At 35.9% G+C, this 16,454-nt stretch overlaps 1 protein-coding gene across 3 annotated transcripts in view; it reads right to left on the bottom strand.

The window, feature by feature from the left end:
* The window catches only part of CSMD3 (CUB and Sushi multiple domains 3), a 760,009-nt gene that overhangs the window by 52,258 nt on the left and 691,297 nt on the right, over positions 1-16,454 (bottom strand). For all 3 annotated transcript variants that reach the window (XM_075706425.1, XM_075706424.1, XM_075706423.1), the window contains 3 exons: positions 10,662-10,835; positions 4,456-4,638; positions 2,608-2,784 (listed from right to left, as the gene is read on the bottom strand). In XM_075706425.1, coding sequence (XP_075562540.1) covers positions 2,608-2,784; positions 4,456-4,638; positions 10,662-10,835 — 534 coding nt within the window. The remainder of the gene's footprint in view (positions 1-2,607; positions 2,785-4,455; positions 4,639-10,661; positions 10,836-16,454) is intronic.

Raw genomic sequence — 16,454 nt, forward strand, 5'->3', positions numbered from 1 at the left:
CCACACTATATGATGTTTTGCTCAGCAATAAAAGCTGCAGAAGTGTGGGACATTCGGAGTTATGGTGTTTGTCTTCCCAAGAAACCACTATGTGTGATGGAGCCCCGCTTGCCTGGAGATGGCTGTACATCTGCCTGGTGATGGGAAGTAGTGAGTGAATCCCTTACTTGCTTTGCTTGCATATACAGCTTTTGCTTCACCTATTAGATTGTCTTTAACTCAGCCCACAAGTTTTTGCACTTTTACCCTTCCAATTCTCTCCCCCATCCCACTGGGGGGTGAGTGGGTGGGTGGGTGGGTGGGTGGGTGAATGAGTGAGTGAGTGAGTAAATGGCTGTGTGGTGCTTAGCTGCCTACTGGGGTTACACCACAGCAGCATGGCAGGGACAGTTAGGAAAAAAAAAACCCAAAAACCTGCCCTGTCAACAAAGTCTCTTGGCACTGACAGTTCTACACCCTTTGGTTACATGTTGAAAACATTATGAGAAAATTGTTCCCTTACAAGAGCTAATCTTCTTCAGGCATATTTTACAGACCTGGAGATAAAACTGGCAGGAGAAACAGAGGGGATTGTTAACTCATGATCTGTTAACTAGCTGTTTAGTTAATGTTGTCCATTAACTCTTGTTAATTATCTGTTAGAGATTTAAAATTGATAAATTGTCATAAGAGAGAACATAGCAAGTTATGTATGATGAAGTTTAATATATATTTTTATCTCATATTTAGATGTGCTAGGGAACTGTAGAATTAAAGGTCTGTTGAAAGAGACACAGATTGGACACATCTCTGAGCAACCTGCTCTAGCTGATCCTGCCACAAGCAGAGGGGTTGGACTAGACAATCTCCAGAGGTGACTGCTGACCTCAGCCATTCCGCAGTGCTGTAAAATCCCTCTCCTTTTCTGGGTATTTTAGAGCTGCTGCTAAAACCTGTATCAGCTTAGATACAAGTTGTAGCACCTAGTAGCACTTCTGCCCCCCTTTAGGAATTAATTAATAGTCAGCAATGATCAAAAAGGCAGAAATGAGTCAGGCTGAGATTCTCAGAGTTTGTACCTTTTTTGGTAAGATTTTCATTCAATCATTCTTTTCATATTCTGACCATTCCAGGGGATATACATCAAACTAAAAACCCCTAAATAACATTGTCACTGGAATGAACATATAAGGGTATGTACTTTTTAGATGTGTAATCATAGCAGAGAGAACTGTGTATTAGGAATTTCAATAGATTTACTGTATAACAAAGTCAAAATATATATAAATCAAATCAAGAATTCTTCTTTCTATTACATATAATCTTCACAATGCTTCTCTGTTTTATTAGGATATTTTCTCTGTTAAGACATTTTTCTAGGTTTTAAGTAAAAATTCCAAGTTTCTACCTGAGTAGTGTTTTTTGAGAAGACTGTTCTAGAATGTACTTCAGCTAAATGTCATTCTAAAATACAAGAGAAAAATTTTGATACAGTTACCATCACAAAACACCTTTATCCTTGGTACAATTAATTTGGTTCTCATTATAATTTGGAAAATAATAAATAAATAAAAACATTGGGCTCTTTCACAGGTTTGCTGACTGCAAGAGCAGCTGTTCACATACTTACCATTAAAGATGGATTTAAAAACAACACAAGAATGAGTAGTTTTCTTTATCATCTAACTTTTGACCTTTATTTGGGTTGCTATAAGTGTGTAAAGTAGCCAGCTCTACAAAAACTAGAATATGGCAATTTCATGGGTACCAGGAACAGATTTCAAATTTGTCACCTGATGCCAAGCCATTGCTGTGGTGTAACAACTTATTTAAAAAACATTAATGGTCAGTCCAAAATGAATTGTATACCATCCACAACACAAAAATAGTTCAAAATTTTAAGCAACAGCTTGCTATACCTCTGATGAAGATATGTTTCCTCAAAATGATAGGCAGTCTCATGCGTCACAAAAATGTAAAGTTTTCATAATTGTTACTAAAAGATGAACTAGGACATGTAATAAAGCAGGAATAGATGCGCTTGAAAATAAACAGTTGCAAAATGCTTATTACGAATGTGAGAGAAGCAGAAATACCTTCTGTTTGCTGAGTAACCAAAGCAAGTATAAGGTTAGTGAAGAGGCCAAACAGAAGATGTTATGTGAGAACAGGACAACAGTTTTGACCTCAGAGTCACTACAAAAAGAATTCTCAAACGTTCATTTTAAGATTTTTATCTTTTGCCCTCTGGAAGACCAGAATATCATACTGCTAAGTTATCATGATGAAGAATAGTAACTAAATGAATAATGTCTGAATATGACATATCACAAAACATAAACAAGATTAAAAATATATACTAGGAAAGAATTAAAGTAGGTTGAGCATGTAACCATATAACTCCTTTAAACTGTAACAGCAGTCTCTAAAAAACCTGTCTTTAAAAAAACATATTCTTCATCTTCTCATAGCACTATATTTTTTTAAAAGTATTTCATGTACAAAGTTATGTACGTAGTGCAAGAAAAAACTGAAGACTTGATTTATTTGCATCCAACTTCTATATTTTACTTTATTGTCTTTCAGAGGAGAGAAAAGCAAAGACTATTTATTAGACATGTGTCTTACTTGTGCAGTTTGGCAAAGATCCAGACCATGTTCCATTGGCAGTGCACTGTCTTACAGATGATCCAGAAAGTATGTAACCTTCCATGCATGAATAAATTACTGAATTAGAGAATGTAGTTCCATCAATACGAAATACTTTTCCATTAGCGGTTGTTCCTGGATTACCACACTGCACAGCTATAAAGCAAATTGTTAAATATTTTTAAAATGTAGTAAAGATAATTTTTTAAATAGTAATGTCTAAGGACAATCCTGCTGCGAGCAGTGTTATGTGGTAGAAATCCATGCTGTTGTCTGAAAAATGTAAGTTTTGTTACCTACTGATAAGGCATATTGTACAGTAAATAGCTATTTGCATGAATTATTTGTTTTAACCATTTTGTATTTAGGGAAACACAGCCTATGAAGGTAACTTTAAAATCTGCATTAAAGGAAAGCTAGTTTAGCTGCAAAGACAAACTCCCAATTATAAGAAAATGCCTGATCTACAATTATCATTGTAGATTTAATTTGAATCTATAGCACATATGCATTTATAGCATCACCAAAGTATATTCCCTATCTAATTCAAAGCACAGGATTCTATTTAGCATTTCCGATGCTAATTCAAAGCATAGGCAGGTGTAAGCCTAATGTTTCCCAGTTCTTCAATGCTCAACTTTGGAATTTGAATGTGTCTGTCTTATGTGATTACATATATGGATCTAATCCATGTGACCTAAACTAGCACAATATACCTGTGTGTGCATCACACACACCTCTCTATATATATCTGTGAATCAGATTCACCATTTCAAGAGATTTTTAGGGGGAAAAATAACACCAAAAGTATCTTAAAATGTAAAAGGGGTCATTAATTTATGTAATAGATTAAGATCAAAGAAGAATAGCAGAAAGCATATCCCTTCAGATACCACCATACAAACACACACATATACATATTTATATATATTTGAGTTGTGTCAGGATGGCAATCATTCAGCAGAAAGGATATTATAAAACCAGCTTGTGAAATAAGTTGTTTTTCTTTAAAATGAGATGACTATTTCATACTGAAAACGCAGTCAAAATCAACAGTGATAAAGTGGAAAATAAGAGTACAGGTTCTCAAATTATTTTCTGCTTTTCAGGAACCCATACTTTAAATTCTGTTGGGAGTTATTTCTTATTTGAATCAAGATAATTAAGGTAATAAATGATTCTCCATAAATATCCCATTAGAGCTTTCTTTTATGATAATACCTCTAACTTGAAATTTCTAGAATTATTTTTTCCAAATAAACCTGTTTCAGCATTTTGTTTTCTATTGAAAAATAATGTCAACAGTATTAGTAAATAAAATCTTTAAGCCAATCATTTATGATGTAGCTGTATCTAATGAAATCCTGACATTAGCATTTTCCTAAAACTCAGCTCTTTTCTCTGAAATTCAGTTGTGTAATGGCTGTAATTAAAGATCAGGTGATGGTGAGATTTTTACGGAAAAAATCTTTCAGCAAAAATTGAGTTCTAGAGGCCATATCTATTTTGTTTTCTGTTTAGTTTTTGTACTGGGTAACACATATAGTTGACACTGACAAAAGATTGAGAAGAAATAAATAGTTTAGTATACCTTTTTCCTCAAAACTTTGAAGTCATGCAGTTTCATGGGTGCCAGGAACTGATTTCAAATTTGTCACCTGGTGCCAAGCCATTGCTATGATGTAACAACTTATTTAAAAAATTTTAATGGTCAGTCCAAAATGAATGGTATACCATCCACAACACAAAACTGGCATTGTAAAATTTGTTTTCTGATTAGCAGTGTTAACAAGACAGTTTAAAAAGAGTCGATCTTCTGTGATTTACCTTTGCACTCAGGTTGCCTTCCTGTCCAACTTCCATTTGCCATACATGTCCTTTCTTCTGAGCCATGGAGGATATATCCAATATCACAGCTGAAATGTACTGTGCTTTTAATTTTAAAATTGTTTTCTTCTCTAGACCCATGACCTGGGATACCTGGATCACCACAAGAACCAGCTGTATCACCTAGAATTTAGAGTTCAAAGATAAGAATAAATATGAAATATTACTATGATACTGCATTTAAAATATATGTTTCCATGTGTTTATAAATACATTTCTATTTATATTTTTAGAAAAACCCCTGTATCTCAGTGGCTGTGAGTCCCTGTAATTACAAAACTATTTGATTCTCAAATAAATTCCTTTCACTTATTTTTTATAAGTGAAGAGTTTTTATAAGTGAAGAATTTTTATAAGAACAGAAATTATAATTATCTCAAGATTCCTCTGTGACCATACTAGACTTTTGGTAACAGAATCATCAAACAAGAATAGGGAAACAAAAAGAAAGCCACAAAACCATGGTCATTTTTCATTTAAAACAAGGGATTCTGAAGAAAAACAAGGGAGTGATCAGAAAGATAATTTTCTTGTTTGCCTATAACTTGTTCATAAAATACTTCCTAGTTTTATGATATTTTTAGAGTTGTAAGTTTTACCATTGAATGAAAGCTCTAGTCAACAATTTTACATACATCTGACATGAAGCATTTGCCTGATTTATAGAAATGTTGAAAGTTCACTTCAAGACTGCATGATAGCTAAAATCTCCCTCAGCCAGAAATGTTTAAGCAAATTATAAGATAGAGGGTTAATGTTTTCTACTATCTGTTGTATATCAAAGTTAAAATAATCAACATAGTAATAATAATAATAATAATATCTAAGATTATACATCTAAATCTTATTTTATGGTGAGAACTTTTAGGAAGCTGTAGGTAACTATTTTACAGCAGGTCAGTTGTTTAAATCTTTTAATATGTACTTAGGATCTGCTGTTTTATCCTTTTAAAGATCTTTAAGCTATTTTTCTATGTAATAAGAGATGAAGGTACATTGTATTAATGACTTCCAATACAAAAGAGTTGAATTCTAGAATTCTTGGAGCTGCACTGTTCAAGTTTTCAGCCATAGATATTCAGCTTACGGATTTCTGTGACAACTTGCAAATAAATGGATCAGTCTTCTATACAAAACATAATTCAAACATCATAATATTTTTGAGAGCATATCTGCATTATTTTGTACTTAGTTACACTAATGTAAAAAAAGAAGAAATATTTTAAGAATCATCTAGAAAGCTTTAATTATATTAAAAGATTTGTAGAAATTACGCAAAGAATGCTTTCTGTAGAATAACCATACTTCTCTAGTATTTATCTAAGCTTAAATAACAGTAATAAGAGAAGTTCTTACATAGAAGTAGTAAACAAAGTTGTCTGCTCCAAGACCAAAAGTCACAAACTCACTACCTAGGGGTTCTATGCGAAGTTAGGACCCTGGAGTTGTAGATGCAGAGAAAAACAGAGCTTCCCTTGCCTTGGTTGGCACTGTATGTGTGTAAACTATACTGTTGGAGTGACTGGTTGGACACATCTCTTTACTCACAAAAGCATGTACAGAACTGAATAGCGAAAGGAAGAAGAGTTTGCTTTGAGAATTATGGTGTACGAGCAAATACTTGGTTTAGTCCAATATGTCCAAGAAGCTGACCATACTTTTGTCACTTATGAAGGTAGTTCATGTGCCAACCTGCAGTTTTGTAGGCCATGCTTACTACTTTTAATTTTCTTTCATATAGGCCATGCTTCTTTTTTTCCCCACAAATTAATTGAAAAACAATGTAACTAAGCACCTTACAGGAGCCAATCTGCAAAACTCCTATAGGCTTGTGGGAGAAGAGAATGCAGCTATGGAACCTCAGTCTGAAGGCACATCTGGAGGGTCACAGAAAAGAGCAAAACTTTGCTTGGAAATGCAGAAGAGAACAAACCTGGCAGCTCATTCTACCTATCCAACCCCTTGCTGAAGCAGCTGACGAAGTAGGCTAATCGTGAACCACTCTCACTAATTTAGGAGCCAATTTTATCATTACTTAAGTTAACCAAGCTTAAACTGACACCTTTCATTTCAGAATAATCAAACAAACCAATGTAGTCATGCTTATTACATTGTGAAATTTTATAGCATGTATGTGCAAAAAGTACCCGGTCCTATGTATTTTAATGCTTTCAGAAATTACAAATTAACTCAAGTAGGTGTAAGAGCTAGCTGACTGTCTTGTTCAAAATCACAGACTCAAAAGTTTAGCATCTTCTCTGTTTACCCATTTCGTTATGTGACAGAGATCAGTAAAGCAGCCTGCCAGCCCTGTTTAAAAATATATTGTAAATAGTTCTAAATTATAGTAAGTAAAAGAATTGTATAAGCTTTCAAAATATTTCATGTCCAAGCTGTTTAGGTGACTTAACATGCCTCTAGTTTGAAAATAGTCTGCTACATATTTTTAGAACAATTTAAAAATGTCTTAGATCATGATTTGGTTTTTTTTGTTATTTTGGGAATCTATATCTTACATTTTCCAGTATTATGTACTTAGACTATGAAGAATTTGGGACAAGCCCTATTCGTTATTCTATACTTGTAAAGTCTCTACAGTAACAGCTCAGCTTTTGGCAAGTTCCTTGGCATTATGCCTAAAATAATTTTATGATGAAAAAATGAAAATAGGCTTTTTGCTATGACAAGTATAAATTACATATTTCTCTTGTAAATGAAATCATGTGTTCTTTCTTAATGCCTAATTATTACCATGAATTATTACTCTTTTAATCTTAGGGAGGTTAACCACCATCTTTTTTGATTGATGGTTACAGAAATAATTTTTCTAAATGACTAATCACAGGAAGTGACAGTGATATAATCAATGATATCATAAGAGAACATATTTTTATTACCTCATTCAGAGATTCAACTAAGTGATTTTCAATTATTTATGAGCCATCCTTCACCTTCCTGAAAAGGAGGGTATTTAGACCACTTAAGTAAGTGCACAACCATTGCTGCACTTATGAGGAATTCTAAGTTGCTGCAAAATTCTGACTCCAAGTGATATGCATGTGATGACTGAAACCTGTGTTTCTGAATGCCAATCAATATCAATGGGACATGACAACTCATTCTAGCTCTAGGATTTGAAACATAGAGTGCCATGTGACAAAAAGGAAACTGTCTTAGGGATGATGTAACAAAATTTGGTTGCCTTATGTTTGCCGACCTAGCAGCTTCTGTTTGAATTCTTCTCCATATATGAAAAGGACAAGCATGTTGTATCATTTTGTCAGTCAAGCATTCTCTATTATTTATTATTAATATAATCCACAAAAGAATACAAAGTTTAAGGCTTTAATATGCATTAAGAATGAAGAAATCAAGTTATCAAGGCTAATAATGAAAGCTAATGATTTCACTTATTTTTAGATACAAAATATGGAAATTCTGTACGGTAAATTGCAAATTATTTTAAAATGAGAAAACATTTCAGATATACACTTTGAAAACAAAGTCTCAAAGTCATCCTAAGCTAGATTATAGTTTGGTACAGTACAGCTGGAAAAAATAAGTTTATATTCTGTCACAACTTGATTCATTATGATTAACATTTGAATCTATGTCAAGTAAATGTTTCTTCATGTATTGAGAAAAATTCATTAGATCTGGTTACAGTTTCCTATCTGTGGGTACAAAAATTGTCATTAGAAAAATAAAGATTTGCATCTACCTAATTTACGAATACTTATACCAAGATATTTGAACACTTTTTTAAATTAATAGCAGTATGATTATAGAATAGTCTTATTTTCAGTAAGGTTTCTTTGATATTTTCAATTAAATTTCTAGGCTTCCTATTTGTATTCCTTGATATTTTTATCTATTTCTTTAATTTTTTTTTCATTCACAAATTAGATTTTTTTCTTCCTTATGAAGACTATGGAAAACTATAGAAAGCTACAATAAGTAGCCTTAAATTTTATCTAAAGAGGATTTTTTCCCCCCAAAAAAAGTATGCATACTAGCTTTAACAAAAATTTTTGTTAACCTAGTTTGAATTTGCAAATCACATAAATATATCCTTATTTATTGAGTAATATTATTTTATATTAAGCTTTGATTTCTGGTGCATAACTCTACATATCACAGGTTACAAGAGCTTGATGTTTGTTCCTATTGTGGCAAATTTCCTTCTGATTTTATTGATACAAATTTAAGGGATTAAATTAGGTGTTCACATTTTCTAGTTTCTGTCACATTGTAGGTTGTAATGGCAGATTATTAAAAGAGGGACTCATAGAGCAAGATAATAACATTTAGGTTGTCATTGTCAGCAACCACTTCCTAAAAGTTTGCAGTGGAAAATTCAGATACTGAAAAATTCTTCCAACACTGTTGAATTTAGTGCAAGATTTTAAACAAGAAGCACTATTTTAATATTTGCTATTAATTTTTAACCATTTTGGTGCCATGGGCTGTACAAAAATGCATATTTTAAAACTGTAGCTGACAATCAGTTTATATCTGAATACACTAAAGAGATGAAGGCAGGAGGAAAAAAAAAAGTGTTGGAATATGTGACACCCCACCTGGAGTACTCTATCCAGTTCTGAGGTCCCCAGTACAAGAAGGACATGGACCTGTTAGAGCAGGTCCAGAGGAAGGCCACAAAAATTATCAGAGGGCTGGAACACCTCTCCTATGAAAAAAGGTGAAGACAGTTGGGGCTGTTCAGCCTGGAGAAGAGAAGGCTCCGGGAAGACCTTATTGCATCCTTTCAATATATAAAGTATACAAGAAAGATGGAGAGAGACTGGTTATCAAGGCCTGTAGTGACAGGACAAGGGGCAATAGTTTTAAACTGAAAGAGGGTAGGTTTAGACTGGACATAAGGAAGACATTTTTTACAATGAGCATGGTGAGACACTGGAACAGGTTGCCCAGAGAGGTTGTGGATGTCCCGTCCCTGGAGTGTTCAAGGTCAGGCTGAACAGGGCTTTGAGCAACCTGGTCTAGGTGAAGATGTCCCTGCTCACTGCAATGGGGTTGGACTAGATGAGCTTTAGAGGTCCCTTCCAATCCAAATTGTTTTATGATTCTATAATTCTATGACTCTATGATTCTGTGATTCTAGTAGAAGATGTCCCTGCCCATGGCTGGGTCATTGGACTAGATGGTTTTTAAGCATCCAAATCATTCTATGATTCTATGATTCACTAAGGCTGTAAAGAACCTTGGATTTTTACTGTGAAACTGGTATAGCAGTACTGTCAGATTTGCATATCAGTTATCATAGGTCCTGAATGAAGTCCAAAGCCTCACCGATTTCTTTAAAATATATAATGGAAACATGAGGATGACAAGAAGGAACCTCCCCCCAACATTTATTGAGAATTAAAACTGATAACATGACTAACCTCTATCACAATCTGTGATTTACATACTGTACATGATTTACATGTGTTTACATACTCTAAGATAAGAAATAGGATTTAGCGAAATCCCAAATTACTGTGTGACTTGGATTTCTGTTTTTCACTTGATCACTGCTATTAAAGTGAATAAAACTGAAGTTGTGAAACAGAACATTCCTAAGCATTAAGTTGTTCAGAAAATATATCTCAGCTTTGGTGAGAGCTAATCTATTACAATGATTATATGGTGTTCTCTCAAAAACCAAGCATCCTATATTGAAATTATATGGAGCCCACTTGGCCTTATTATAAAGATGGATGTATTATGCAATTAAGATATACCTGAGGTGTCATCAAGTCAGTAGATATTTAGCAAGTTAAAAAAAAAAAAACAACAAAAAACCATCATCTTGAAGAGATAATGATGTAAGGTTTCCCTGTGGAAATTAATACACTTTCCAGAAGCCACACAGAAAATATTTTCAAAACAAACCTGTTCCTTTAACATTTTATTGAATGTGCAATTTCCTATTTGTATTAAATGTCACTGAGAAAGCCTACTTCTCCCAAATTATTTTCTTGCTAATAGTTTTTACTTATTTTACTTTTACTTTTTTTACTTCTACGGAGATAGTACTTCAGTTTTATACATGATTTTCCAGATTTTAAAATGGCTTTCTGTTAAAATCAAAATAAATTAAAAACAACTTCAGGGCACACTCATTAATTCAAAAACATTACCTGAGCAATGAGGAAGAGATCCACTCCAGTGTCCATTTAACTGACATGTACGAGATGACTGCCCTAACAGCGATCGTCTGCCTGTGCAGGTATAATGAACAGTAGACCCAAACGTATATTTATCTCCAGAGAGGACCGCGTTCGGAGGAACGCCAGGATGGCCACAGTCAATCACTACAATGCATAATTATTGGAGATAAAAAAAGGTTATTATCACTGATCAAACAGTTTGTAGTTATATTTTTCATAACTTCATACATAAACTTTGTGAAGAGGCTGACTTTTTTAGAGTTCGGAGAAGAGGGATACATTGCGTGATTAGAAATGCAAAATACATTACAGACCAAAAGCTGTGAAACAAATGTTTGGAGATGTCAAAAAGGTATTTTAGATATAGATATAGATGATATAGATATAGATATAGATATAGATGATATAGATATAGATATAGATATAGATATAGATATAGATATAGATATAGATATAGATATAGATATAGATATAGATATTGTTTAGTCTGGAGAAGAGGAGGCTGAGGGGAGACCTTATTGCTCTCTACAACTACCTGAAAGAAGGTTGTAGTGAGGTGGGTGTTGGTCTCTCCTCCCAACTAGTTAACGAAAGGACAAGAGGAAATGGCCTCAAGTTGCACCAGGAGAGGTTTAGATTGGATATTAGGAAAAATTGCTTTACTGAAAGAGTGGTCAAGCATTGGAACAGGTTGCCCAGAGAGGTGGTGGAGTCACCATCCCTGGAAGTGTTCAAAAAATGGGTAGACGTGGCATTTGGGGACATGGTTTAGTAGGCATGGTGATGTTGGGTTGACGGTTCAGTTGGGCTAAATGATCTTAGAGGTCTTTTCCAACCTTAACGATTCAATTCGTTCTATTCTATTGGTCTCCAAACACACTCATTGTCGTGGTTTAGCCCCAGCCAGCAACTAAGCACCACACAGCCGCTCGCTCACTCCCCCTGCCCCGGTGGGATGGGGGAGAGAATTGGAGGAGTAAGAGTGAGAAACACTCCTGGGTTGAGATAAGAACAGTTTAATAATTGAAATAAAGTAAAATAGTAATGCTAATAGTAACAGTATAATAATGATAATAATAATAATGATACATGAAGCAAGTGATGCACAATGCAATTGCTCACCACCCGCCGACCGATACCCAGACAGTTCCTGAGCAGCGATCGCTGCTCCCTGGCCAACCCCCCCCAGTTTATATACTGAGCATGACGTCATATGGTATGGAATAGCCCTTTGGTCAGTTTGGATCAACTATTCTGGCTGTGCCCCCTCCCAGTTTCTTGTGCGCCTGGCAGAGCATGGGAAGCTGAAAAAGTCCTTGACTAGCATAAGCAGTACTCAGCAACAACTAAAAACATCAGCGTGTTATCAACATTCTTCTCCTACTAAATCCAAAACACAGCACTATGCCTGCTGCTAGGAAGAAAATTAACTCTATCCCAGCCGAAACCAGGACACTCATACACTAAGTCGGTCTTTATGGCATGAACACATGCACACACACAAACACACACTCATGCATGTACTCTTCAGAGAAAAAATACAAGAAGACAGTATCTGCCCAAGTCACTGCTGAGGTAGAGAATATGCAGACCTTCATCTCTCATCCACTAGTCCCAAATCATTGGTCATGAAGTCTATTAGGTTTATAAACAAGATAATTTATGCTAAATTTTGCTATGAATATTAATGCTAATATACTAATTTTATATTCATTATTTTGGTTACTTAAAATATTGTATTGAATAAATAAAATATTTGTTGACGTATTTTTAACATATTCCTAGGCATCATCCATTGATATTAATTGCACAGAGATTGGAGGGAATTTCTACAGGATCCCAATCTCATAAACGGTCATGGATAAACTCCCTATCGGTTGTTTATTGAGTAAATTTTGATCAAGAATTGCTAGCTATTTCCATACCGTGATTAGTTTTTAGTACTCTTAATCTTGACATTTTTGTGACTTCCACTTACAGATTGCACGTAAGCGTATCCAACAGTTAGCTTACATCTAATTTTGCTAATGGCTCAAATGTCATGAAGTATGTTAACTCAGGAAAGAAAATAGGAAAATTTAGCATAAATAGCTTTTGTCCTTTAGTTGCCTCTTACACAGAAAATTATGATAAGTGGCTCCTGCTATAAATTATCAAAAGCAGTAATCTTTTTAGGAATAAAAAACAGGCTAAATGATAGAAACCTGATCAGGAAAAAATCAGGATAAAACCACTGAAGTAATTTAAGCAGCCCCTATCTACTAGAAAATAGTATAAAGCAACAGTGAAACTACCTTGGCTAGATCAAGAAGAAGCTAGCTACTCCATAAGACTAAAGTAAAATGACAAAAGGTCTTATGCATCATTATGGAGAACATTATCTACATAGACAATGTATGTAATGGATATGAAGTTCTGTATTGAAAAGAAGTAGCTAGTCTATCTTTTAAGATTAAGAGCGCATATCAAAAACATACAAAAGAAACCCACTCACATGTGGAATTAATATAGAGAAAACTTTTAAGAATTCAGAGCAAAGAGTTAATTTAAAAGTAAGCTACATATGTCCAGTTCAGGAAATACACAGTTAAGATTCATAAACCAAATTCACCCTGTTCACAGAATGAATCTAACCTTGCATGTTTGATTTCTTTTTATCTTACACCTGTCCATGGCCTGTGGCATATCTTGGCCAGAGATACTTGTATTTATGCATCATGAAAACCACAAATTATAGCTGCAAATACCAGGGTACTAGAACAGCCCCCTAAGTCATACAAATGTAGGTTCTATCAATACTTCATCATCTTCAGTACCATAATATTTTCAGCACGATTTTGTTATCAGAAAAAAGCCAGATCAGAAGCCTGATTCAATTCCCTAGCACTTCAGATGTATACAACAGCACAAGGGTTCTACAATCCAACATATGACCAAAGTCATGTGTGATGATTTATCTTCTTCTAATGATTATGCTTGGTCTTAGAGCTTTACATTTATGCATACACTGATTGGTGTTCAGTGACACATGTTCTCTTAGGGGTCCAACTTGCAAAGTGCAGAACCTTCCTGACAACCCCACAAAGGATATAGGAATGTGATATGTTATTGATTGATGTTGATTCCTACCTAGTGCCACTGACCTCTGTGACCATTTTGTAGGTTTGCAGGACTTTAAGTAAAATGTTCAGATTGGTCAGCTTTACAAACCGGGCATTTGCTGTTAGCATGTTATTTGTCTAATAATTGCTTATAAATAAAATCTACTATTAATTATGTATGATTGTAAAGTAGGTAAACTTAGAACATTGTTAATGAAAAAGCATGTTGGTCATGCAGGTTTAAATGAAATGAAACTATTTCTTCTTGTGAAAAACATTCACCATTTTTTAGGGTGTTTTTATTATCTGTATTTTTCTTGATTGATTTTTTTGCCTTTTTCAGATGTTGTCATAGATGAAAAGTTAATTTCATACTGGTACCTTACAGCATTTAGTTTTCAGCTTTCCTATACATACTTCTCTTTTATGTTTATATATACGTCTAAAAGTCCTGGAATCGTAACAACTGATTTAGAAAATTATACCACCTTGTAATGCTACCCTTAACTTGATTATACATTCTACAAAATTTAATTTGATAATCATGTTCTTAGGTGGGGAATTCATATGAAGATTTGATCATATTTCTTCTTTTTGTCTCCTAATGCTAATTCATCCTCCATTTTATTTCCATCAATTTCTTCCTTTCTGCCTTTCTATTACAGAATCATAGAATCATAGTATCATAGAATGGTTTGGGTTGGAAGGGATCTTTAAAGGTCATCTAGCCCAACCCCCCTGCAATAAGCAGCGACATCTTTAACTAGATCAGGTTGCTCAGAGCCCCATCCAACCTGAACTTGAATGTTTCTAGGGATGGGGCATCTATAACCTCCCTGGGAAACATGTTCCAGAATTTCACCACCCTCACTGAAAAAAATTTCTTCCTTATGTCTAGCCTAAATCTACCTTCTTTTAGTTTAAAACCATCACCCCTTATCCTATTGCAACAGGCCCTGCTAAAATGTTTGTCCCTATCTTTCTTACAGGCCTCCTTTAAGTACTGGAAGGCCGCAATAAGGTCTCCTTGCAGCCTTCTCTTCCCAAGGCTGAACAACCCCAACTCTCTCAGCTTTTCTTTTAAGAAGAGGTGTTGCATCCCTCAGACCATTTTTGTGGCCCTCCTCTGGACCCACTCTAACAGGTCCATGTCTCTCCTGTGCTCCAGAGCTCGATGCAGTACTCCAGGTGGGGTCTCACCAGAGTGGAGAAGAGGGGCAGAATCGCCTCCCTCGACCTGCTGGCCATGCTTCTTTTGATGCAGCCCAGGATATGGTTGGTTTTCTGGGCTGTGAGCACATGTTGCCAGCTCATGTCCAGCTTTTCATCCACCAGTATCCCTTCTTTGCCAGTCCTTCTCTGCAGGTCTGCTGTCTGAAAGGAGGTTGTAGTGAGGTGGGTGTTGGTCTCTTCTCCCAAGTAGCTGGTGATAGGACAAGAGGAAATGGACTCAAGCTGTGCCAGGGGAGGTTTAGATTGGATATTAGGAAAAATTTCTTCACAGAAAGGGTAGTCAAGCATTGGAACAGGCTGCCCAGGAAGGTGGTGGAGTCACCATCCCTGGAAGAGTTAAAAAAATGGGTAGGCGTGGCACTTTGTGACATGGTTTAGTGGGCATGGTGGTGTTGGGTTGATGATTGGACTGATGATGTTAGAGGTTTTTTCCAATCTTAATGATTCCTAGTTTTTACTTTCATTATATATGATCCAGCCACCAAGCCAGGAGGCATGGGGTTGCTACTCTACCCTTAATTAGTTTAGTGTGGACTTGGTAATGTTAGGTTAGTGGTTGGACTGGATGAACTTAAAGGTCTTTTCCAACCTAAACGATTCTATGACTCTATGATTCAATTCCTTCATCCACCAGCTTGTGCTGATACCAGGGGTTGTCTCTGCCCAGGTGCAAGACTTTACACTTGGCCTTGTTGAACCTCATAAGTTTCACATGTCCCACTTCTCAAGCTTGTCCAGGTCCCCTCTGGATGGCATCCCATCCTCCTGGTGTGTCAACCACACCACTCAGCTTGGTGTCATCCACAAACTTGCTGAGGGTGCACTCGATCCCACTGTCTATGTCATTGACGAAGATGTTAAATAGCACCGGTCCCAGTACGGACCCCTGAGGGACACCACTTGTCACCGGTCTCCATGTGGACATCGAGCCATTGACCACGACCCTCTGGATGCGACCATCCAGCCAATTCCTTATCCATCGAACAGTCCACCCATCAAACCCATATCTCTCCAATTTAGAGAGAAGGATGTTGTGGGGGACTGTGTCGAACGCTTTACAGAAATCCAAGTAGAGACATCCATTGCTTTTCCCTTTTCCACTGATGCAGTCACTCCTTCATAGAAAGCCACTAGGTTGGTCAGGCAGGACTTGCCCTTGGTGAAGCCATGCTGGCTGTCTCAAATCACCTCCCTGTCCTCCATGTACTTGAGCATAGCTTCTAGGAGGATCTGTTCCATGACCTTCCCCGGCACAGAGGTGAGGCTGACAGGTTGATAGTTCCCAGGGTCCTCCTTTCTTCCCTTTTTAAAAATGGGCACAACATTCCCCTTTTTCCAGTCAGCAGGGACTTCACCTGACTGCCACAGCAGGGACTTCACCTGACTGCCATGACTTTTCAAATATCATGGTGAGTGGCTTGGCAACTAC

This window comes from Pelecanus crispus, chromosome 2 (assembly GCF_030463565.1).
Source record: "Pelecanus crispus isolate bPelCri1 chromosome 2, bPelCri1.pri, whole genome shotgun sequence".
Taxonomy (NCBI): Eukaryota; Metazoa; Chordata; class Aves; order Pelecaniformes; family Pelecanidae; genus Pelecanus; species Pelecanus crispus.